This window comes from Vombatus ursinus, unplaced genomic scaffold (genome assembly GCF_900497805.2).
Source record: "Vombatus ursinus unplaced genomic scaffold, bare-nosed wombat genome assembly UNPS02014839.1, whole genome shotgun sequence".
Classification (NCBI taxonomy): Eukaryota; Metazoa; Chordata; class Mammalia; order Diprotodontia; family Vombatidae; genus Vombatus; species Vombatus ursinus.
The window spans coordinates 5,472,939-5,497,228 of NW_020954617.1; the positions used below are offsets into that span (position 1 = coordinate 5,472,939).

The 24,290-nt window shown below is 41.0% G+C and overlaps 2 protein-coding genes across 4 annotated transcripts in view; one reads left to right on the plus strand and one right to left on the minus strand.

Moving 5' to 3' along the window:
• The window catches only part of CALU (calumenin), a 32,448-nt gene extending 17,403 nt beyond the window's left edge, over positions 1–15,045 (plus strand). For 2 of the 3 annotated variants that reach the window (XM_027840144.1, XM_027840143.1), the window contains exons 3-7: positions 3,877–4,070; positions 7,959–8,125; positions 9,265–9,325; positions 11,135–11,334; positions 12,605–15,045. In XM_027840144.1, coding sequence (XP_027695945.1) covers positions 3,877–4,070; positions 7,959–8,125; positions 9,265–9,325; positions 11,135–11,334; positions 12,605–12,709 — 727 coding nt within the window. In that variant the 3' untranslated portion in view covers positions 12,710–15,045. Of the gene's footprint in view, positions 1–3,876; positions 4,071–4,138; positions 4,333–7,958; positions 8,126–9,264; positions 9,326–11,134; positions 11,335–12,604 lie in introns of all 3 variants that reach the window. The other variant, XM_027840145.1, reaches the window with a different exon arrangement.
• Positions 15,046–16,338: 1,293 nt separating this feature from the next.
• Positions 16,339–20,929, minus strand: OPN1SW (opsin 1, short wave sensitive). Its single transcript, XM_027840210.1, has 5 exons — positions 20,584–20,929; positions 19,789–19,957; positions 19,066–19,231; positions 17,804–18,043; positions 16,339–16,458 (listed from the first exon to the last, which is right to left on the minus strand). Exons 1-5 carry the CDS (start codon positions 20,927–20,929, stop codon positions 16,339–16,341), a joined length of 1,041 nt encoding a protein of 346 aa, XP_027696011.1.
• Positions 20,930–24,290: the final 3,361 nt, after the last annotated feature.

Consider the following 24,290-nt stretch of genomic DNA (forward strand, 5'->3'; position numbering starts at 1 on the left):
CTCTAGGTGTAGGTCAGTGAGTTAGAAAAAGTTGTTTTGCAGTGGATGTAAAGGATACATATTTTAAACTGAACCATGACTCTTCATATGAATAAGTTGCATTTTCTAAGATTGAAACTCCTGTTTTCCTGTGTAACCTTCAAAAAATAACTTGACTAGTGGTTTGTCACAGGATTTCTTGTGAGGAATGTGTCAAGATTAACTTCTATTAGGTATTGAAGCCTTCCTCACAGACTTGTTCACAAAAAGGAGGATATACCTTTGAATGATGAGGAAAAGCAATTGTATGTTTTTACTTTATAAAGCAAAGGTTCTTAACTTATTTCAGTTGGTCTGTGAACTTGGGTAAGAAAAAACCCTACATCTTCATTTTCAGTGAAATTTAGCATTTCCTTCAATTATTATAAAACCTTATTCTGAGAAGGGATCCACAAGCTTCACCAGACTGCCAGCGGAGTCCATGGCACAAAATAAGCTTTAGTTTGAACAAGTGCCACACACAAAAAAACTGTTAAACAGAATGTTTACTCACACAAAAGTTTCATGTTTAGTTGCATGCTTACTTTATATCTTATAAATCTTTTTGGAAAGATAAGTGTATTTTTTTTTATTGTACATCAAGCCTCTGCCCACCAGGCAGTCCATACAATTTTCCGTTTTCTTTTGTGCCCTGATCAGCCCACTTTGCATTAATATAACTCACTTTCCAGGATTACTCAGAACTATTAAGGGCCTTGAGATTTGGGTTCTCTTCTCAAGAGAATGGCTCTCCCTGCAACTTTGGTTACAAAACTTATCTGTTTACTTGAAGATCACCAAACCAGGAGTAACCTTGTTGAGAATACATACATATACTAGAATTCAAGATAGGGAGCTGGAAGGAACCGGAGAGGCCTTCTATTTCAGCACCCTCACTTTTCTGGTGTGGAAACTGAAGCCCAAGGAAGTCCTAGGATATTAGTGAAAAGCAAAACTTGAATAAACCACATACTGTGGTCCTCAACTTCGAGCTGTTTATGAGGCCAGAGCTTAAGAGAACACTCTTGATGCTTATTGTTACAAATATGTAGTGTCCATTTAAGTACAAATGTAATACCTCGAACAGCCACTAGATGAAGATGTTACTCTATGAAAGTCAGCTCATTTTTGTTACATCTTTTTGTAATAATAGCTAATATTTAAATAGCATTTAAGAGTTTCTTTTACAAACCACTTTCCGTATTTCAACCCTGTGATCCTGGTTTCTTTTGCCTTGGCTTTCTCCCCTTCTTCATTTTCTGCTCTTCTGTTCCCATTTGCCTGTTCTCCCTTAAACAGTCCATTATACAGAATTGAAGTATATATAGTCTTAAAGGTCAATGAATACAATATTTTTTGTTTCTCTTGTCTAAGTAAGTTTAAAATTTTTTTTGGCAGGGAGGGAGTTTATTTTTTTTTCTTTGTGGTTCAGTGTTTTTTAATAGAGCAAAGACCTTCTGCCCCTATAGAACTTACAAAAAGAAACACTTTGGGTTTGCTTGTACCAATCGCAAGGCAAAGCTTCCAGTCAGTTAAGGAGAGTAGTGTAATCTCAATTGTGTCTAAATATTTGTTCGGGACCTTAACATAACTACATAAGTAATTTTCCCATGTCTTGAAGGATCCTCTGATATTCTAACACTGTTGGTACCTTTATGAATTTGTAAAAATAAAGATTGTTAAGATCAAAGTTTAAAGCTTTTTCTTTGTACCTCCCCATGTTCTCTTACTCCCAATTTTTGAAAAACAAGTTTTAATCTTGTCTTTTGTTTTTCCATCACAATTTCTTCATGTGCCACACTCCTCCCTTGTAACAAAGAAAACTAGTCCTACTTTATGAAGAAGCCAGTTAGGATACTCCTACTAATAATATAAATAGAATAAAGTTTCAAGAAAGAAATTCTCTCTTTGAAATTATGATTCCCTTATTTCAGGAATCTTTTTCCTGTTGTTGCACATGACCCTTTTATTTAGTTTGGTAATACTTGTTCTGTGGTTATGATAACCAGACTTTTGCTTAATTGTACTGTGGTGTGTATCAGCAACCTGTATCATTCTAAGCTCAGCACTGAGTCCTCTTGGACAAGACATTCAAAGCTTAATTGTTGGCATAATACAGCTAGTTTAGATTTTGCCAACACTTTGATAATACTTTGCTTCAATCAAAATAGGCACATTACCATTGTAACAGTATTTACATGACAGTGAGAGACATTGTGCCAAAGTTGGTAGAACTGGCCACACAATCCGAAAGAGCAGGTTCCCGATCCTGCCCCCTTACATGTCAGGTGGTGTGACCCTGAGCATCTCTTAACCTCTCAGCACACTAGGCAGCTTTCTTAGAAATTAGAACTCTTTAAGTTGCAGAGATGTTCACCTGCATTGGTAGAGGGAATTTCCTCACCCAAAAGTACCTTATACCATTTAAATCACAAATCCAGTCCCCTTTTATTCAGTCGCATTCCAATTTGCATGAAATGAGATCATTAATTTGATTAACCAGCTATATAGGTTGTGTACATAGCCCCATTTTGCAGAAAGAAATCACCTTTGAGGTTTTGGCTTTCTCAAAGTTCCACAGCTAGTGAGTAGTAGACTTAAACCTAGACCCTTTGACTCCCCACAAACATCTTGGAAGTTCTTTAGCCAGAACCAGGGCAGTAAGTACACTTGGATGAAGACTGGTTTTTACTTGTCGTCCCCTCTGTAGTGAGGCTTACAGCAGCATGGGGACAGACAACGCTTCTAGGTGCAACAATTCTTTCCTGATATTTTTATAGGATGAATCCTAGGTAAGTAGGAAAGACAGTGTCACCAAGGAGAGTGTCTTTCAGAACTGCCAGCCACCAAGCTATGGTACAAGTCAGCTACATGGCACACCCTGCTGGTGGCTGTGTGTAACTGTTCAGGTGATGGGGATTGTACAGAATGCCTCCTGTAAAATGGGGATAAGTTGATGTACACAGGTCTTTGAAATCTCCACATTGAATATGACTAGTTTAACTTGGAAGGAAAGAAGAACTAATGAAAAGGGGAAAGCCATTTCCCAGGCCACTTTAGCATCCACACCTTGCTTTACATGCTCACATTGAAGGATGTGTGTCCTTACTAAGTAGACTACATACGTACGGGGCACATTTTTATTGGAAGTTGTCTTTCTCTATAGCTACACATAAAACTCAAATTTAACACCTTACTCTGTAAGTCCCCTACTCACCTCATAGTAAGTACCCTTTTCACTGCCTGGGCTAAGCTGCAGCAGTAATGATTGGTTTTTTTCGTGGTTTGTTGTGCACCTGAACTTTGTGGATGATACATTATTCCAGAACAGTGTTTTTGTTTTGTTTTGTGGGGGTGTGAGTTTCAGAATTTTGTCTATTTCTCCAACATTTTCTCTCCCCTCCCCAATATGACATCTGCTTTAAATCTTAAAGTACTGTGGATTACAAAAATAATTATGTCAGTGATTGTGCTTTACCAAGCACTGAGAATTTTCCTTTAGAAAATAAGTGTTGAGACTGCAGTGTTATATACACAAAGTCTATAGAAGAAACCATATTTTTAAAACTCTCATAGTCTGATCATGGCCTATAACCCACCAGTCACGCTGGGCCGTCCATGTGGATGCCAGTGGTAGCTGTAACTTTTCTTGGCAAATCACCACAAGAGCAATAGTGAGCTAGCTATTTAACCTACTACCACATTGGGATGTTTTGCTCGTGTTCTGCTTTGGATACAATTAGTTTACTTCTGTTGCTATAGTATGGGACAGCACATGTGGTCACAACATTGAGCACTGCCAGATCTAGAACCTTGTATCCTTTAACCTCTTGCTGGATTTTTCTACATTTTCTACAGAAAGATTGTAAGTAAAATAGATGGCGACAAGGACGGGTTTGTCACTGTGGATGAGCTCAAAGACTGGATTAAATTTGCACAAAAGCGCTGGATTTACGAGGATGTAGAGCGCCAGTGGAAGGGGCATGACCTCAATGAGGATGGCCTTGTTTCTTGGGAGGAATATAAAAATGCCACCTACGGCTACATATTAGGTAGGTCTTGTCTGGGTGAAAGTCTTTGTGGAGCCGGCACCTTGAAACGTAACTGTTTTGTCTTGTAGAATGATTGTAGATAAAATAGACATGGATAAAGATGGGTTTGTGACCGAGGGGGAGCTGAAGTCCTGGCTTAAGCACACCCAGAAGAAATACATGTCTGACAATGTTGAACGCCAATGGCAGGAGTTTGACATGAACCAAGACGGCTTAATCTCCTGGGATGAGTACAGAAACGTGACCTATGGCACTTACCTGGGTAAGAGGCAAGATGGCAGCCTAACAGAGGCTGACACGGTCTTGAATCAAAGAAATAAAAGGGTCGCAAAATAAGGGAAAGGGTAAAGAATTTTTGCTGTGCCTTTAACAGCTTAAGTTCAAAAACTGAGCTGGTTTCCCTAAATCTTAATAATTTTAAGCATGTGTGGTTTTTATTTTGCTCTTGTGATTTTGCTGTTGCTCCAAGTTGAGCATTTCTTCTGCAAGTATATTTTTCCCTGACCCTTTTTTCTTTTATGTCCTTTACAAAGGATTATTTGCAGTAGACCTCACATAAGCAGCTGTGGCTCAAAATAAAAAGCTGTAGCTCTTTATGCAATTTGATTAGCAACATTGTACCCCAAATTCACATCAGTTATCGTCTTGGTACTTAGAATAAAAGAAAAAGTATTTCTTAAGTGCCTTTTTGTGTAAGGTTCTGTTTGAGGTACCATAGGAAATAATGAGGATTAATAAGGTACAAAATGGGTGGGATAGGGCCGTTTTAATTCCCTGACAAAATTTAACTGCTGTGGAGTTAATCTTTCTGAAGGTTGATCCTTCCTCTTGCATTTTCGAGCCCATGAATTTACTTGACTGCTTTGGATTGCTTTCTATTAGCGTGGTGGGTAGCCTTACCATTGCTAACCACCTGTTAGCAATTTATCCTTTTTGGATTGCTTACTGCTAACTATCGGGTGACTGTTTTAAGAATTTTATTCAGGAAGGATTATGAGTGGTGAGAATGCCCCCGTGCCTTGGTGACATTAACTGCCAACATGATACAAGTAGTCATTCCTTCCTACACCTTTAGCCTATAAATTAGGCAAGCTTCTTTTTTTAAAGTGGTCTGTTTCACACAAACATATACATATTAACAGCTGATGCCTATGTAATGATCTTTTCCTGCTAGAGAACCAGCTGTTTGTGTTAATTGTAGGACTGGATGCATTTCTTGTAAAGAGGCTTTCATGTCTGTGACCAGCTTGTTCTCATTCCTAAGTCTAAGGTGGAAATCTCTCAAATGCTTGGCATATAGCCAAGAACTGCTCGGATCCCTTCACCTAATTTAAGAACATGTGTATTCAAAAGTCAGGGCAGATGGGGAGGCATCAAGTATGGCTTGCCTGGCTAGATAGCTGGCATGCAGATGTCTTCCTGATTTATCTGTTATTAAGAATAAATATTAAGCAGAGACTAGGTTGTTGGTGATCTAAGCACAGTGGCATGATAATAAATTGTGGTTCAGTCTGAGGTGCACTCTCACGTTTTTTGCTGAGAGAGAGAGAGAGTGTGTGAGTGTGTGTGTGTGTGTGTGTGTATATGCATATGCATACACACACGCGAGTGCATGTGAGTGCCTGCCTGCCCTTTGAGAGCTCTGTATCCTCTAAGAGAAGACGATTCAACATAAAGGGTGTTTGTGTTTCTGTGGACAGACTACGCAGTTCTGAAGCGCTGGTTGGGAATAGCAGTGCCTTTATAAGGCTTCCCAGCCTGGAGTGCTGAAGGCGTGGCTCTCAGGGGATTAAGAGTTTGGGGTTTTTTTTTCCTTGTGTAAATTTTTTTTCATTCTTGGTTAACAATTTTGGTTCAGAAATACATAAGAAAGTCTTTTAATTGAAGTTTGTCATAATGAAACAAACTTCATCGGGGAGAGAAAGAAAGCTTTGTCTCTGTTTCAAGCAAAATAAATTGACGACATTGAGATCTACCTTACCCAGAGCAAGAGATTGAGATCCTGCCTATGGTGTTGTATACGTCAGCTTGGGCAAATAAATCTCTGCCTAGGTAAGATGAGGAGCAATAATAGACATCTGCATTTATGCTTGCTTCCTTTCTCTTTTACTTTTTGCACATCATAGTTCCGTAGTCTTTTAGATTTTGTTTAAGCCTTCATAGAAGGAATGGAAGATTGTTTACTAAGAATCCAATATTAATCTTTTATCTTCCATGTGTTTCTTTCATAGTTGCTACTATATTTTTATTTAGGAGTAAAAAGATGACTTGCTATTTAAAGAAGGTAGTTACTAAAATGGTCTTTTCAATTTTGAAGTGTCATTTCCTTTCATTGAAAGTGTGGATTTTTATGACAGTGGTATAGAGTTCGAAGTACTGTACCTGGGAAGAACTGGGTTCAGATACTGCCTGACACATATTAGCTATGTGACCACGAACAAACACTTGGATCTCTTGGGGTCTCGGTGTCTTTATTTGTAAAAAAAAGGGGAGCGGGGCTTGTATACTAGATAACCTCTAAGGTTCCTTCCAGCTTTAAATCTATAATCCTGTGGATCTGTAATCCTATGAACTTGTGGAGTTTTTTGACACTAAAGAGTGAAGCTTTAAGTTCTACTCTTAAAATAGTGCAGTAATATTTTTACAGCTATACTGCAGGTGTATAGAAAAGCTGTGCTTAGAACTATTTTAGTAGGTTGCCAGTATAGAGTTAGTGGTGAAGAAGCCCTACAGTGTTTTTATAAAGTTGATGTCATATCTGAATGAATTTGCTTTGTTTGTTGTAATAATAATTCCTTACACTTTTGAAATGCCTTTTACTTTTAAGAGTGCTCTGATATATAGGATTATAGAAGGGACCTTAGAGGGTATCTGTCCAACCCCTTCATTTTACAAACCATGTACCTAGTAAGTGTCAGATGGGATTAGAATCTAGGCCTTCCTGACTCAGTTCCAGAACTTTGTCTGTCATCTTATTTTATCCTCACAGTAATCTTGTGAGGTAGGTAGAGAATAAACTTTTATTCTTGTTTCTAAAATGATTCCTTCATAGCTTCTCAGTTTAGAGGGAGCCACTATTATCTATAGAGAATAAATTGTCCCTCAACTCAGTTTTTTCAGTTCAGTTTATTAAAAATCTGGGCGGTTTCAAATCCAGACTGGTTAAAATCTTCATGAATTTATCTCAAGGGCAGACACACATCTCCATGTTAGATTCTGGTAGTTCCATGAGTATTTGAACTTTCTATGTTTGGGAAGAACACCAAATGTACCAAGTATGGCATCTCCAAACGAAGAGTAGCCAAGCTTAAATAACTCTTTACCTTTTCAATACCTGGGAATCTATCACACAAATTGATGGAGGAGTTAGGACTTAACCATAGAGTTAGGATTAAGGCCAAATTAGCTTTGGAATCTAGCCTTTTAACTTGGATAGGATCCAGAGCTGGAAGGAATTGGAACCTTAGAACTTGTCCATTCTGAGCTCCATGTTTTACAAATGAGAACGTTTGAGACCCGGATCATTCAAATGATTTGCCCAAGGTCATGCAAATAAACTATAAGCAAACTCTTCTTGCTTCCTCATTCTGCTTCACCACATATTTGTATTTACATATGGCTTCTATAAATCCACTTCTTCAGTGGTCATAATATTTATATTTGGATGAAGCCTTCAGTGTTAGTCTAGGAACTAGGCCTCCAGGTTGGCCAGTAGCTACTAACATAAAGCTAGGGCCTGATATTCTTTTTATCCTCTATTGCTTCAGCCTAAAATATGTCTTGGTATTTAGACTGGTGAAGTTTGTACTTACCTTGATGCGTTCCCTGTTCCAGCACTTTTCTTTCTCTCTGGGATTCTAATGGATATGATCTATTGCTATTGTCTAGATGATCCAGACCCTGATGATGGGTTTAACTATAAACAGATGATGATGAGAGATGAGCGGAGGTTCAAAATGGCTGACAGAGATGGAGATCTCATTGCCACAAAAGAAGAGTTCACAGCTTTTCTTCACCCTGAAGAATATGACTACATGAAAGATATAGTTGTTCAGGTGGGTATCAGGCCAGGTGATTCCATGACTATAAACTAAATTCTTTTTTCCATGCTGCTAGTGCTCTCTCTATCCTTTTTCTGGTGTGTTTGGCTGAATGTTTTCTATATAGAGTAGAGTGGCTATTAGTCTTTCAAACCAGAGCTGACATTTCCCTGTGACCTTGAGGGAGCAGTTTCTTTTTAGTGTACCTCAATTTTACCATGTGTTAGATAACACTTTTTACCAGCTTATTGGAAGTCCTGATAGTGACCTATACAAAGAACGAAAAGGTCTACTTTCCATATAATCTTTAATCAGTTGTGAACCTATGACTATCAGACAAACCATGAGAATAGTGATTTTCACCAAAGATTGGACAGGCTGTCTAATTACCACGCAATTATGAGCCACGTTTGTATTTTTTTTTTAAACAGAGAGGGAGTTGACTTTACCTTTATTGAGATAAGGGGCAGCTATAGGTGCACAGTAAATAGAGTCAGGAAGACTCATCTTCTTGAGTTCAAATCTGCCCTCAGACAGTCAGTATGTGACCCTGGGCAAGTCACTTAACCCTGTTTGCCTCAGTTTCTTCATCTGTCAAATGCACTGGAGAAGGAAATGGCAAACCACTCCAGTATCATTGTCAAGAAAACCCCAAATGGGGTTGTGAAGAATTGGACATGACTGAAAAAACGACTGAATTGAACGTCTTGAGCTACACGTGGTCTTAGAAGCCACTCGGCATTATCTAGCTGTGAGAACCACAGGTAAAGAGAAGGGGATGAAGATGAATTTGGGGATGTAGAATCCTCTCAGTTTCATTTTCTTCCTTTTTTTTTTTAATCTTTGCTTAATTTCATCTCTGTAGTGGAAAGCAGTCTAGACTTGGAATCTGGAGATGTGGATTCATATCCCAGCTCCAAGAGCACTTACTAGGTATGTGAGTGTGGGCAAGGTGGGCAACTACTCTGATGGCTCAGATTTTTCATCCATAAAATGGGGTAATAATACTTGCTCTATCTAACTCAAAGGGTCGTTATAAGGAAAGTACTGTAGGTGCGTGTGTGCGCGCGCGTGTGTATGAAGAGTGTTTGGCTATGTTATACTCATAGTTTTCACGAGTACAAACGAACTTTATCCCTTTCTCTCCTGATTAGGAAACCATGGAAGACATAGATAAAAATGCTGATGGTTTCATTGATCTGGAAGAATACATTGGTGAGTTCCTCTTTTGAGAGTTTTTCCCTAAAGAAGCTAGGAGTTCTGTCTACCTAGAAAAATAGTTTTACTGGTTAGGCCAGTCATAGTTAGCAGTTTTTTTAAAGATCCTGCAAAGAGGAACATGCTAGGGGGCTAATGTTAGCAACCTCAGATCTGCATTGACATTACAGATAGTTATCACTTAAGGTACAGAAAAAATTACAGTAAGCCCAGTTTGCATCTATGGAGACCCAAGAATGAGTCAAGGAACAGAGGAAAGCAAAGGGAATCGTGTAGCAATGATATCAGTTACACAGAGTTGTGGCCAGATAACTGACCCCTCATATGGGTTGTTTAAAAGACAGCATCTACTTGTTCCACACTTTGTAGAATTTTGTTGTCCTTCGTTAACAGCAATTAGCAATCCCTTATTCTCTCGCTAATTAGGTATGTGCAGTCTCATATTAATGAAGCGGTTTCACAGGCCACTTTAGGGTTCCTGATACTTTACCTGGAATTCTTCCTTTTAAAATACAGTTCATTTCTGAAGGGGAGACTTTAGCCCTGGCTAAGCATACCAATAGTTTTCTCAAATTACATTGGGCAAGTTTATCATGAGCTTTAGTGTTTCCAGAAATAAACTCTTCAGACTTTCCAGTGGAATGGATGATCCAATCTCATTAGATGAGTAATTTTCACGTTTTGTCATTTTCTTTCAAGCCTCCATGAAGGACTTTGAACCACTTAGGATGTAGGGAGAGAGCAGTTTTTTTGGTTGCATAGGGCACAGTGGAAGTAAGTGCCATATAAATATGGCAAAGAGATTTGGAAGATAGAAGTTTCCTTGGAAATTGTGACTTTTCTTTTTGCATAGTAATGCTTTGCTCTTTTAGGTATTGAGCTTTTACTGTTTGGTCCTGCTTGGTAAAACCTGAAAGAGACTGGCCTTCATTAGTATAGGGAACTACTAAATGAAGAAACTCCTATCAGTTCAGGTTGACAAACTTTTCTGCAATTTAGAGTTGCTCCAGAGCACTGAGGGGTTAAATGATTTGTCTGTCATCACACAGTCATTATGTGTCCCAGCAGGATTTGAACCCAGGTTTAACTGATTCCAAGGCCAGTTCTCTACTACACTGCCTCTCCCTAAACCTGAATAATAGTGGTTTTCTGCTTTTTTTGGTATCCCAAGTCACAAAATTCCAGGGCTTTGAGCCCCTCATTCAGAGTGTACTTAGTTTCAGGAGGCATTTGGTGAAAGGTAGCAAAGGGATGGAGCAAGGATTTGCCTGGTTCCCACAAAAAAAAGCAACAGACCTAAAGGAATAATGCTGGCCTATCAGATCTTCTGGGGAGGAAGTTTTGATGGACAATGTCACTATCAGGAAGGGTGTGTGAAAAACCTGTAATTTCATGCTACCTACATGTAGTAGAGAGTGTATATGCTGAGACTCTGACCACGATGATATTTTGCCTTCAGCTATCAAATGCAGATTTTGTGGATCTCTTGGATTTTAAAGAAATATTTCACAGTGGTGCTTTGACACTCAGAGTGGTATTTTGGGAATCTTTTATAAACACCTTCCTTTTTTTGGGTTTTTTGAGTGTGAGTGTTCTCCCATTATTTTTTGTTTTTAAGCTATAAGATTATTCTTATCCCACACACAAATTCTTGTTCAGTAGGAAAAGTAGTATTGAAACCTTGAAGAATGTCTGAGGCTTCTTTAACCAGAATAGCTAGTTTTTGTTAGCTGGTCTGATTGGCACTGAGACAGCCTTTTGAAAATCATATGTACAATGCTGATGTGTGTCTATGGGCACATATAGGTGACATGTATAGCCATGATGGAAATGCTGACGAGCCAGAGTGGGTGAAGACCGAGCGTGAGCAATTTGTGGAATTCCGAGATAAAAACCGTGATGGGAAGATGGATAAAGAGGAAACCAAAGACTGGATCCTGCCTTCTGACTATGATCATGCAGAAGCTGAGGCCAGGCATCTGGTTTATGAATCAGACCAGAACAAGGTAAGAGTAGCCAGGCCACTGCAATTTGGAAGTTATCCAAATCCATTTCTGATCTTTTTCCCCAATAATTTTTTTTTCCAGCAAATGGAAGATCAAAGTTTATTTTTTACTACCTGCACATCAAACAACCAAAACAAAAATAAAAATACTACGGACTAAAATATGTAGTTTATACAGAATAAACCTTCTGGAAATTGGTCTTTTCAGTAGTTCAGGTTATGTCTGAATGGACATGACTAGTTCAGCATAGTGTTTTAAATAAAGCTATGTTTGAATTTTAAAATCTGTACAGTTTAATAAATAAACCAAACGAAGCCTCAATGTAGAAGTCACTGCCAATATCACCCATTGTCCCTGCAGTTTGAGAATTTAACAAATGTATTCCAGTGGTCTGCAGCTTTTCCTTTACATACAGCATTTTAAAAACATGTATTAAAACAGACAAGTTTCCAGACTAAACTAATGGAGAAATTACAATTCAGTGCAAATATTTTAGACTGCATTTTGTTCTAGTTTTCCTCAGGTGTAGAAGTGGTTGCTTATTATTAAAAATGTAACAAAAGCAGCTAATGCTTTCATAAAGAATATAACATTAGGGATCCCCTCTCCCCCCATCTCTGCCATATTTCGAAAACAATAACATTTCCTATAGCCAGTAATTCTTTTTAACGTTACATATGCTATCTCAAGGCACATCTGATGATATATTTATAACACAGTAGGTGTCAAAGAATGTTTAGAGAAGGCCCTCCTTTAAGTTCTTGACTCCGTGGCACTTGAGAAAAGGAAAGTGTCACTTAGAGGTTCAGGTGTTTGAAATCTGTCCTCTGACTCTTGTTAACCTTTGAGATGAGGAACAGCAGCACTCTTGACTGCAACTGATCTCGGCGGGAAGGTTATTGGGGTTTTAATAAGCAAATTTCCATTTGACAGTGGTCAGACATTATGATGACTTGAATCACTTTAAAGCATTTGCCTCTGATCTTTTGGAAAGATCTCTCCTTGAAGCAAACTTTGTCACTGAGCTAAAGAAATCATCTGTAACTGACCTACCCACTTCCCTCTGCCATGGTTTATTTTCCTTATCTGTAAAGCAGGTGTATTACTTACTGATTACTTCCTTTCTGGTAGTGGTAGGATTCATGTGTTTAGTTATAATGAGGAAGAGAATCGTAATCTTAAATTCTGCTTAGCCTCTGTATTCCATTAGTGCTTCTGAACTTGGGGTGGGAAAAAGACTTCCTTACTGACATGTAATCTTTGGTTTCAGGATGGCAAACTTACTAAGGAGGAGATCGTTGACAAGTACGATTTGTTTGTGGGCAGCCAAGCCACAGATTTCGGCGAGGCCTTAGTACGACATGATGAATTCTGAATTGTTGACAGACAAAACCCGTTTTTCTTCAAAAGTAATTTATTTTTTACAGCTTCTGGTTTCACGTGAAAATTGTTTTCGCTACTGAGACTGTTATTACAAACTTTAAAGCAGTGAAAAAACACAACAGCAAAACATATCCCGTCTCCTTTCCTCCTCCCAAAGGGACTGGAGGGACATTCTGTGCTTCTGATGAGAAACTGTAATTATGACACTTGTGTTTTTTTAGATTTACACTTTGTTTTATGTATAACAAGTTGTGTTTATTTTTGTATTTGTTTTCTGGTTGGGAGTATGAAATGAAGGATGCCCGTCCTCACCTCACACTCATGTTAGTCTATCACCATCCCCAACCTTTTCTATAATTTTTTTGTACTTTTTGCTTAGCTAACTAATTTTGTAAAGCCTAAGATCAACAAGGAAAAGTCCAGAGGAGAGAAAAAGAAAAAATTGCCCGATATTTCATATCAAAGAGACAGCATCATGGCACTGTCTGCCTAAAAGTATGTTATCTCCCAACTGTTCGTTGTGACCAGTTAACTCTCCAGGACCTGACCCTCCTCATGTCCCTGGTAAGAAAGGATTCTTATTTGTAAATCTGGGCCAGTCTTGCCCTGATGCAGTTTTTCTGCCGGAGGAGCTGAATTTACTCATTCTGACAAGCACAGCTGGGCTGAAAAGGGTTAGGACCAGTGACTTGAAAATCAATCATGTTGTGGGTATGATCTGTCCTTTCACAAAGCTATCGCTAGGGACGACTGGAGAACTGAAGGAAAAGTAGACGAGTTTCTTCACTCACTCAGGTCTGTGTGGATTTACTCGTTGAAATACCCAGGGCAGGCTTGTATGACAGCTGTTGAAATCATCTTTACTATCTGCTGAGTTGCCAGCCAGCAGGTGGGTGGGTGACAGACCCCCTGCCCTATGCTCTCCAGGCCAGCCTGGTAGCACTGGGCAAATGACTCCTGCTTCAAAAAGTTATCGTTTACTCATTTTCAGTCATGTCATTGAAGTGCCTTTACCTGCCAAGAGAGATGATCAGTGAAGGCATTTCTTTTATGGAACCTCAAGGTAAAAAGAAACTCTGGTAAACCCCACCATATGAAAGCTGCTGCGCTTGGAAATGCCCCCAGGTAGGATAGGGTATTCTTATTTCCCTCTTACAGTATTAGTAAAAATCTCAATTGCAGTGTTCTTTATATCCTCGTGGGCTGGTTTCCTAAAACCACATGCTGCCAAATTTACCAGGGATCCTCATACCTCAAAATGCAAACCACTTATTCCCACTTTCTCTTGGATGAAAATTGCCCAGGCCTCAGTTGGTGTCAGCTAGGATAAATCCATGGCTAGAGTCTAGAGGAGATGGGAACACCACCAATAGATGGCTTTCCTGGCAGGGGCCCTATGGTTTGAGTGCCATTGCCCACACCCACCCCCCCAAAATAAAACTTTACATGGCTAAGCAGGCTGCCAACCCTTCTTAGAGGAGAAGGGGAATTTGGTAAAGGCTTTATATTTTCCAAGTATGGTCAAAGAAATGGCTCTTTTTCAACTCCACAGACTCCCTTCCTCCCTTGCTTCACACAACACTAACTGTATCTTTTGAGGGACCTTAATTGTAGGTAGACCTCTTATGAAAACACATTTTGTGTTCCAAGTAAGCAGTTTTGGGGTCACTAAGACATATGTGTATATATATCCTTTATTACTTCATGTATCTCTTTATAGATAACACACCTTTGATATAACTTGATAGCATCAGGTGGAACTGGGTGAATACTCTGAACAAGGTCAGGACTTTGATCTTCTAATGGCCATGTTGAGAAAGACTGGTTAGTGTGGGTGACTCTTAATCCACTAGGTTTGACCCCTGATTTGAGGTCTGATGCCCTAATAGACCCCCGGTTTTGGTGCCAAATGGCTGATGATGCCTAGTGGTCCATACCCCAGCCTCAGCTTACTTAATGCAATTCAGTCATGAGTTGTGTGGGGAGGGTTCACACAACAGTGCACAGAGCCCAGCTCTAGTTTTTAAATCACCCACCCAAAGAGTGAATCTTAGCATATTACAGCAGCAGCAGTTTCTGCATGCTGGGTGCTCAGCAGTGTGCATTTTACTAAAATCCCTCATGAAGTCCCTGGGTTATTTTTGGTTTCAAGAAAGCATGAAGCTGATGAGCAAACAGGCCACACCTCCACAGCGTGTGTCCTGTGAATGCTGGTTCTCTTCTTGATTTGGGTGTTTTGTTTTTTATGGAGTGTAAACCAAGTTTTATATTCTGTAATGCAAACAGGTTCCTATCTGTTTCTCAATAAAACCGTTTACATTCGTTGTATTTGTGTGTATATATTCTCTTCAGGCCATGGGGGTGTAACTCTTGGTACCATGGATACTTGCTTTATAATTAAGGTCATCCAAAAGAAGGGGCCAAGGGTAGTGGGGTTGATAAGAGGGAAACATTCTAAGTTGACGATGTCCACTCAGATGCTTGCATCTACCAGCTTGACAACATCCTTCCTAAAATCTTGTGAGCGGGTTTTCTCTCCCACTGCAGCTTAACTAATCTTGCTGATTTTTCCCTGTTTCCCCAAGTGCTGCACTGCTAGAATGAAGTCCAGCTGCATGCCGTTGTAATATGAGTACTTACTGTTTGCTGGTGCCAAAACACAAGCCACTCCTGGAGTCACATGCTACATTTATACCAGTTGGATTATTTCATAATGATTCCTAGATTTTTCAGGGCTATAGAGACGTTTCTATAGGTCAGACATTTAGGCAGAAGGACTTCATAAATAGGCTTAGTCTGCCATTTTTATTCAAGGGGTTGTGGTTTCTTGAATAAAATGCAAAGTGTGTACATAAAACATCCAGGACTCAGCAAAAGAACAAAGGTGGTGCTTGAAGCATGCTCATGCTGGCTCAGGGCTTTTTGGTAATCAGATGCTACTAAAGCCCCGGCCAGCCTGGAGCAAGCGTGAAGAGCAAGCGATTGCAGGGCACTGCCCTGTGCCTGATGTGCTGTTTCTGACCTAATTTTTCAGGGCCTTGTAAAGGCAGAGGAGGAAAGGAGATTATCTCAGGATGTAGTGAGCCCAGCATAAACTCTGATAGAGAAAACTATACACAGTATTAAAGGAATGAGACTAAGTCCACAAGCCACGTGAAAATAAGTGATTCCTTCAGAGTTCCGTGTAGAAATTGTCTCAGAATAGAAGTTACACCAATGCAGTTTGTGACTTTTCAGTTCAGCCACTAGTTTAGGGAGTCAACTAATCAAGAAGAGCTATCAGGGCAGCTGGGTGGTGCGGTGGATAGAGCACTAGTCCTGAAGTCAGGAAGACCTGAGTTCAAATCCTGCCTTAGACCAAACACTTGACACAACTAGCTGTGTGACCCTGGGCAAGTTACTTAACCCTAATTGCCTTAAAAAACAAAAAAAAAGCTATGAACCATCGCGTCTCATTAAGATGAGAGTAGGAAGGATATGAAGAAAAAAGGATAATGAACACCCCTAGCTATCTTCCCCCATGTGGCCACCACCTTGTAGGAGTCTTAAGTGGGGGAGACAAAGGAATTGAAAACTTGTACCCAGGCAGGTTTCTCAGGTTAAGGGTCGCTACGGGATCCCTTAACTAGGGCCCACTTGGCTGGAGGAAACAGTGGAGACTTCAGTTTTCTGGGAGCTGGATGTTTCAGAGTCGTCTGTCATTGGCTTTCTACATACCATCTCCATGATGCAGGCGTGAAACTATACAGGGATAAGACAATTGAAATCAGTCTACTGAGTAGGAAACAATCTAGAATTCATATAAGTGGTCTAATACGGAAAAGAGAAACTCTTCATCTTCCCATTCAAATTCCTGGCTTTGTTGCATTTTGGGCTAATCTAGACCAGAGCTCCTTAACCTTATGTATATATCATGGACCCCTTCTCAGAAAAATTTTTTTTAAATAATTTTTTTCCCCAAAGGCAATTTTTAACATTTTTAAAAAATTTCTGAGTTCCAAATTTTCTCTCCCTCTCTGAGACAGTAATTTGATAGAGGTTATACATGTTCAATCATGCAAAACATATTACTGTATTAGTCATTCAAAAGAAGACAGACCCAAAAGGGAAAAAAAAATACAGAAAGTGAAAAGTAGCTTGCTTCAATCTGCAGAATAATGTTTCTAAAAGAATAAAATGTATAGGATTACAAAGGAAACTGATATATTGAAAGTTATTCAAACATTAAATTTGTAGAACCTTTGGCTCATTCTAGAGTGAGATTCCCAGCCTAGAAAGCCAGATCAGTTAGGAGACTGCCCAAAGGAACAGCCAAACTCAGGAGCTCGTCCTAGAATGGCACCAGCCTCCTAGGGCATACTCTCCAAAGAGATGGCTTTTGGCTGGGTAAAGCTTCCATCTCCTAGAATGTAGGTCCCCATTCAACCTCCTTTAGTATTGAATTGAAATTGAATTATCCCTTAGAGGAAGGAGCAAAGTGGTACCCAGCAATATTCCAGTGTGTTTTGCCTTGCCAGATTTGGGAGTTTTCCTCACACCAACCTAGTGCAGGTCTGTTCATTCTCAAGCCTGCTCTTCAGAGAACACACACAAGTCTAAACCAAGAGGGAATTCAGGGCTGAGCAGGAGCTGTCAATCTTCAAATAACCCGACTCAAGGCTTTCTTCGTTAGTACTTAGAGATTTTTAGATAGTCTAGGTCAGAGCTAGGGGCTAGGAGGAGGAGCCAGATTGATGAGTTGGGAGGGCTCGAAAGATTCGAAAAGAGAGTATGGGGCACAAAGGTTGGGGAAAAGTTGTTTAGAGTATTTTAAAGAAAGAAGACTTTGGGGGAAGGGGGTCGGGGGGGGAGCCGGGGGTTGGGGGGGACTTTGATCTTTCCTTGTAAGGACATGGAGAATGTGTCCATTCTATTCACAGGCACCGGTTCATGACTAATCTTATGCTGTCCCTTGGACATCCTCCCTCTCAAGTTCAGCCATAATGACCTCTACCCTCTCTGCAGCTAGCCACTAAGTTTCTGTGGCTTAGTTCTTCAGGCACGCAGGTATATCAAAGCTCTGATACTGCTGAGGAAAGGGCCTCACCTGCTTGTTCATCAAGCAATAGATGATGGGGTTGTAGACACAAGCACTCTTAGAGAAGAAGGCAGGGATGGTGACGAGCCGTAGGTCCAGCCCATGGTTCCGATTGTTGACCATGTACATGGCCAGGGCAGCATAGGGCATGTAGCAAAGGCAGAAGGAACCCACCATCATCACCACCATGCGACTCACCTCCCTCTCTGCCTTCTGTGTTGTAGCTGACTCTTGTTGCTGGGCTGCAACCTGGGGAAAAAAGGGAGAGGTGAGCCCTGGGGCCTTGTCACTCTCAGACTTTCATCCCAGATTCTGGCTGGACCTCTCTGTGCCCATGACCTTTGGCATTGGTTCCAGGAGGAAATCATTGTTGGTGATCTCTGGTATCTTCAGATTGTTCTCACACCTGGTTTATAATGTCCTACCTTCCCACTCTCCTAGTCTTATAGCTTCTGCCTTGATACACATACTTCATATGAAACACTTTTGGACTCACTCTTCTCTCTGCTACAAGGATTCACAGCACGGTCGTGTTAGAAAGCATTCACCTTAATCTTATTCTCATTGGATTTGGCTTAAGGAGGGAATAACATGAACACTCAATGGGGTATGGAAATCTATTTTACCCTACAGGAAAATGGGAGGAGGGGGATAAGAGGGGACAGATGATAGAAGGGAGGGCAGATTTGGGGAGGGGGTAATCCAAAGCAAACACTTCTGAGGAAGGACAGGGTCAAAAGAGAACAGAATAAACTGGTGGTGGGATAGGATGAAGGGATATACAATTAGTTTTTCACATGACTACTATGGAAGTGTTTTGCATGACTACACATGTATTGAGATGCTTGCTATCTCAAAGAAGGTGGGTGGGGAGGGAGGAAAGGGGGAAAATTTGGAACCCAAAGCTTTAAAAACAAATGTTAAAAATTGTTTTTATGTGCAACTGGAAAATAAGATATACAGACAATGGGGTATAGAAATCTATCCTGCCCTACAGGAAAGTAGGGGAAGGGGATAAGAGAAGGGAGGGGAGTTGATAGAAGGGAGGGCAGATTAGGGGAAGGGGTATTCAGAATGCACACCCTCTTGGAGTGGGGGAGGGGCGAGATGGGGAGAAAACTTGGAACTCAAAATGTCATGGAAATGAATGTTGAAAACTAAAAATAAATTAATTAAAAAAAAAAAAAGAAGAAAGCATTCACTTGACCAACACTCCTTCCAGCAGCCCAGACCCTCTCCCTTCTTGATCTTCAGGTCAAACAAGTACTCACAGCTCTGAGGGCTCCCAGCAGTTGGGAGTAGGAGAAGCAGATGAGGGAGAGAGGCACGATGAAACAGAAAATGAAGAGGAACCAAGTGTAGGATTCGCTTCGGTATTTTGTGCCTACTGTGTACCAGTCAGGGCCACAGGAGCACTGTAGGCCCTCGGGAATATACCTGCAATGGGCAAGGGCAGTCTATCGTATGGATGGGGAAGACAGTTCCAGGAAAGTTCATCATGGGTAAGGCCAGGATTTGTTCCACACATTTACTACACATATTTGTAACCGATTTTGCTTTTCTTGCTGTTTCAATGGGTGGGAGAGGGGGAGAAGGGAGGAATAGATTTTGGAACTGAAAATAAAATGGAATTTTAAAAAAAGTTAAACCCCAGGTATTAGGGAGAAGTCAAGATTTCTGGATCTTGCTAGATCTGTGACACTGGCTATCTAGAAACTCAGGGCAGGAAAGAGTTGTTATCATGTATCAGTCATAGTATAGACTAGTATCACAGAGAGCAATTCTCTTAGTACTCATTTCTCTCATCTAAACCTCCTCAACCTCCATCTAGGGCCTTAGCTCTTGAATTTTTCACTGAATTCAGCTTTATGTTTTAGGTGATGAAAGTCCTGGTGGGGGCAGATAATATTTTAGCTCCTTTCCCAGGCCCCTGGCCCCTAGCTTTAGGATCCCAGCTCAATTCCACACACACACCCCTCCCCCTTTCATCTCACCGGCTCCAGCCAAAGAAGGGTGGGATGGAGACACCAATGCCAATGACCCAAGTAGCCAGGACCACCATCATCGCATGCTTGGAGTTGAAGCGGAAGTTGCCGAAAGGTTTACAGATGACAATGAAGCGCTCAAAGGCAAGGAAGGCCAATGACCAGCCCGTCACCAAACCTGAGGCCAAACGTGAGGACAAATTGAGCAAAGCAAAGACATGTGGTATGTAGGGCATGGAAGGGGGCAGATGGAAAAAAATGATAGGTGCTTAGTCTGGAACAGAGGATCTAAACCTTTTTTTTGCATGTTGCAGGTACTTGTAGCAGTCTGGTAAAGCCTGTGGACACCTCAGAACAATGTTTTTAAATGCATGAAATAAAATACATATGATTACAAAGGAAACCAATTATATTGAAATAAAGGTGTAACTCTTTCCCATACAAGTTCCTGGACCCACTTGAGGACTATGTGGGTCCCAGGTAAAGAACTCTCGGTCTAGGGAAAGCAGATTTATGGACACTCAAGTTCAGGACATGAAGGAGCATCTTCTGGGGAAGGCACAGATGGAATGAGAAAAGAATAGATGTAAGCCATAGAACATAGACATCCCATTTTGGAAAGAACCAGGCTAGACTCTTGCCCTTTTCCCTTATCTTATGTTTCATTAACTCTCAAACTCAATATCCGCAATATTCTCCTTCCCAATATGCTCCTTTGGTAGTGGACCCCAAGCCCAATAGCCTGGTCTTTGGAGGGCCCAACATTTGGGCCCTGCTTTCTGCCTGCCTTTGCTTTGCCAGTACCTGCCACAGAGCCCAGGAAAGCCTCCATAGCACAAACATGGCGGCCAAAGATGAAGTAGCCCTGGGAGCTAGAGATGAAGACAGTGAAGACAGAGATGATGCAGTAGATGAAACCGGCCAAGGAGACATTAACCAAGATGTAGTTGAGTGGCTGGCGCAGTTTCTTATAGCGAAGTGTAGCAATGAGCACCACAGCATTGAGTGGTGTCCCTACAAAGAAGACAAAACCCATGAAAGCCGTTTGGAAGTGGAAGGCCCAGGCAGGAGCAATGTGGTACTGAGGGCCATCCCATGGTCCCACTGATGAGATGTTTTTGAAGAGGTAGAACTCCTCATCCCCTGACATCTTGCTCTTAGATTGTCTATCAGTACACCCACTTCCTTCCTCTTATAGATTATGCTCCCCCACCCCTACCATAAACCACCTTGAAAAATCCTTCAAAGCCACTTATGGGTCCCCTGGAAGATCAGTGAGAATCTTAAATCCTAAAGACAAAGTTTGGGATTAGGGACCCTTGAGCTCTCTAATCCTCCTGTTTTTTTGCTCCCTGTCCCCAGAGCTGTTTGTTTATTGTCAAGGAGTTTAAAGCTGGGGTTAGGGCATAAGTAGAAAGACCTTAGATCACCAGGACCTGGGAAATGTTCATACGAACTGGTCTGTTTTCACTACCTCCTTTATCAACCCTTTAAGAACGCTAGAGGCTACCTTCCCATTATTCAACACCAGTATGTCACTTGGGGTCCTACTCAGCAGCAAGGCTTCTTGCTCTCTGCCCTTCCCCACCTCAGCACTGGGAGGGGGCAGGGAAATCTATCACCCTGCTGCTGCCCTCCCCCCTGAGCCCTCACTGTTCCCCAAATCCCCCTCCCCCACACCAAGATGAGAACCTGGGGTGAACTGGAGGGTCAAGGGCCACAGGATCAATGCTGCCAGGCTGTAAGCCAGCTCAGGAGGGGATGCCAAGAGTCAATGAGGTCATCACTAAGAACATGCTAACAGTGACATGTTGAAGTCCAGCTCTAAGGCAAATTTTTTGCAAGCCTCTCCTACTTACCTTTCCGCTTGTCTCTCACTATTCTTCTTTTAAAATTAGTTTATTTTTGAGTTGTATTTTGTGTTTGAGTTGTTTCCTTCCCTTTCCTCCTGCCAACCCCGAATTAGGGAAGGCCAACATTGATTGGATATATATGTGGAAACATAAAATACACACTTCCAATATCAGTTCTTTCTCCAGAGGTAGATAATATTTTTCTTCATAAGTCCTTCATAGTTGATTTGAATATTCATATTACAAAGAATAGCTTTTGTGGTTCAGTCATTTTAGTAGTGTCTAATTCTACATGACCTCATTTGGGGTTTTCTTGGCAAAGATATTGGAGTGATTTGCCATTTCCTTCTCCAGCTCATTTTATAGATGAGGAAACTGAGGCAAACCAGGGTGAGTGACTTGCCCAGGGTCACACAACTAGTAAGTGTCTCAGGCCAGATTTGAACTCATGAAAATGAGTCTTCCTGACTTCAGGCCTAGTGCTCTATCTACTTCGACATGTAGCTGCCCCTATACTATTCTCCCAGAAAAGCTTAGTCTTAATTCACAATCTTCAAATGATATTGCAGTTACTATATACAGCATTCTCTCGGTTCTGCTCATTTCACTCAGCATTATCTCATGTGAGTCTTTCCATGTTTTTCTAAAACCATCCTACTTGTCATTTCTTACAGCACAGTAGTATTCCATCACATTCATATACCCCAACTTCTTTAGCCACTCCCCAATTGATGAGTATTATCCTAATTTCCAGTTTCTCTTTCACTATTCTAAGGTATAAATGCTGTTCCTGCCAGGCTCCCTCACTAATTTCATAACTTTAAAGACCTATGGTTCTATTGGTTTACACTTATTCCACTGATGGAGATTGCAACCCCTTTCTACTTGGTGAGTGAGCTTTAAGAGTTCCTATAGCTAAAGAAATCCATTGCCCTGCTGCTGATATGATAAGGAACTGTTGAGCTGGTCTGGCCCTCTAAGACAAATCTTCTCTCCAGAACTAGCGGGCAGGCTAGTACTTAAAGCTTGGAAAGGCCCTGCTGGTGTTTCTGCCTTGCTGGCCTAGCTTTTGAGAAACCAAGGTCAACTGTGTGCCAAGATGAAGTCTTAGAGGACTTGCTTCCATGGAGGCCCCACACCTCCTGCTACACACCAGCTGAATTTTTATCTCTAGGGGTGCCTGAGCTCATCTGTTCTCATACCTGTACTAGCCTACTCATCTCTCCTAAGCTCATCTAAATCCTACCTATCTTTAAGCCTCCCTAACCTACCATGTATTTATTTCGTGTGTACTTATGTCTCTCTGCCACCACCACTCATAATTTGTAAATGCCTTGAGAGCAAGGAGTGTTTCATTTTTAGCTCTGTATCTCTAGCACCTGTATCCCTGGTATTCAGATCCTGCTTCTGACTCGTATTAGCTGTGTAACCCCAGCCAAGTCACTGAACTCTCAGTGTTCTAGGCAACTGAGCGTGGCCCAGGACGCAGTGGGTGACCTTGGCCTTTCTAAAGTAAGACGATGACTCTGGAGGAGGGAGCGAGGCTGACGACTTTGCTGAGCTCTGCCTCGCTTAAATCCAACTCACTGGGAAGCCAGGACACCACCGTCATGTTATTGGTACTCTTGAGAACGAAGGATAAACAACAACAACAGTGGTCTAGGCAAATATGGAAAGACACTGGAAACTTGGACTTCATTCCTGGAATCACCCTGAACTCTGTTAGGTGATCTTTCACCCCTTATCTTGGCCCAATACAGGGCTCCACCTCACTTCCTGGCCAGTTCCAAAACATGCCCCCATTGCTTCTTTCCCCGGTCCTCCTCCCCCCCCTTCCCAGCTCCCCTTTATGTGTTGTTGTCCCTCATTAGAATGCAAGCTCCTTAAGGGCAAGGATTGTCTTGCTTATTTGGATTTTATCCCAAAATCTAGCACAGTGCCTGGCAATGGCATAAATGTTTTTTTCATCCAGGATTTCCCTGTACCAATGAAATCAAAGACTTTAATCCTATCCTATCCCTAGCATTTAACACAGTGCCTGACTGGCATGCAGTAGTTTTAATAAAGGCTTGTTGATTCCTTCAAGGCCACTGCTTAAGATCCACCACCCCCATGATGCCTTCTCTCAGTACTCAGGCCCAGGTCAATCTCTCTGTTTCATCAAACTCCTATGGCCAGCACCATACCTTAGTACCTGATTATTCTCAGATTGTACAGGACTTTGTTTTCTAGGCAGATGGTTTGGGTGTTTTATTTATTTATTTATTTAGTTAGTTAGTTTTAGTTTTCAACATTCATTTTTATAAGATTTCGAGTTTTAAATTTTCTCTCCTCCCCCTCCCCCTCCCCAAGACACGTGCAATCTGATATAGGCTATACATGTACAATCATATTAAACATATTTCCACATTAGTCATGTTGTGAAAGAAGAATCAGAACAAAAGGGAAAAACTGTGAGAAAGAAAATACCAAAGGGAAAAAAAAGAGAAAATAGTATGCTTCAATCTGCATTCAGACTCCATAGTTCTTTCTCTGGATGTGGATAGAATTTTCCATCATGAGTCTTTTGGAGTTGTCTTAGTTCATTGCATTGCTGAAAAGAGCTAAGTCTATCAACACTGGTCATCTAGGCAGATTGTTAATGTTCTCTTCTACCTG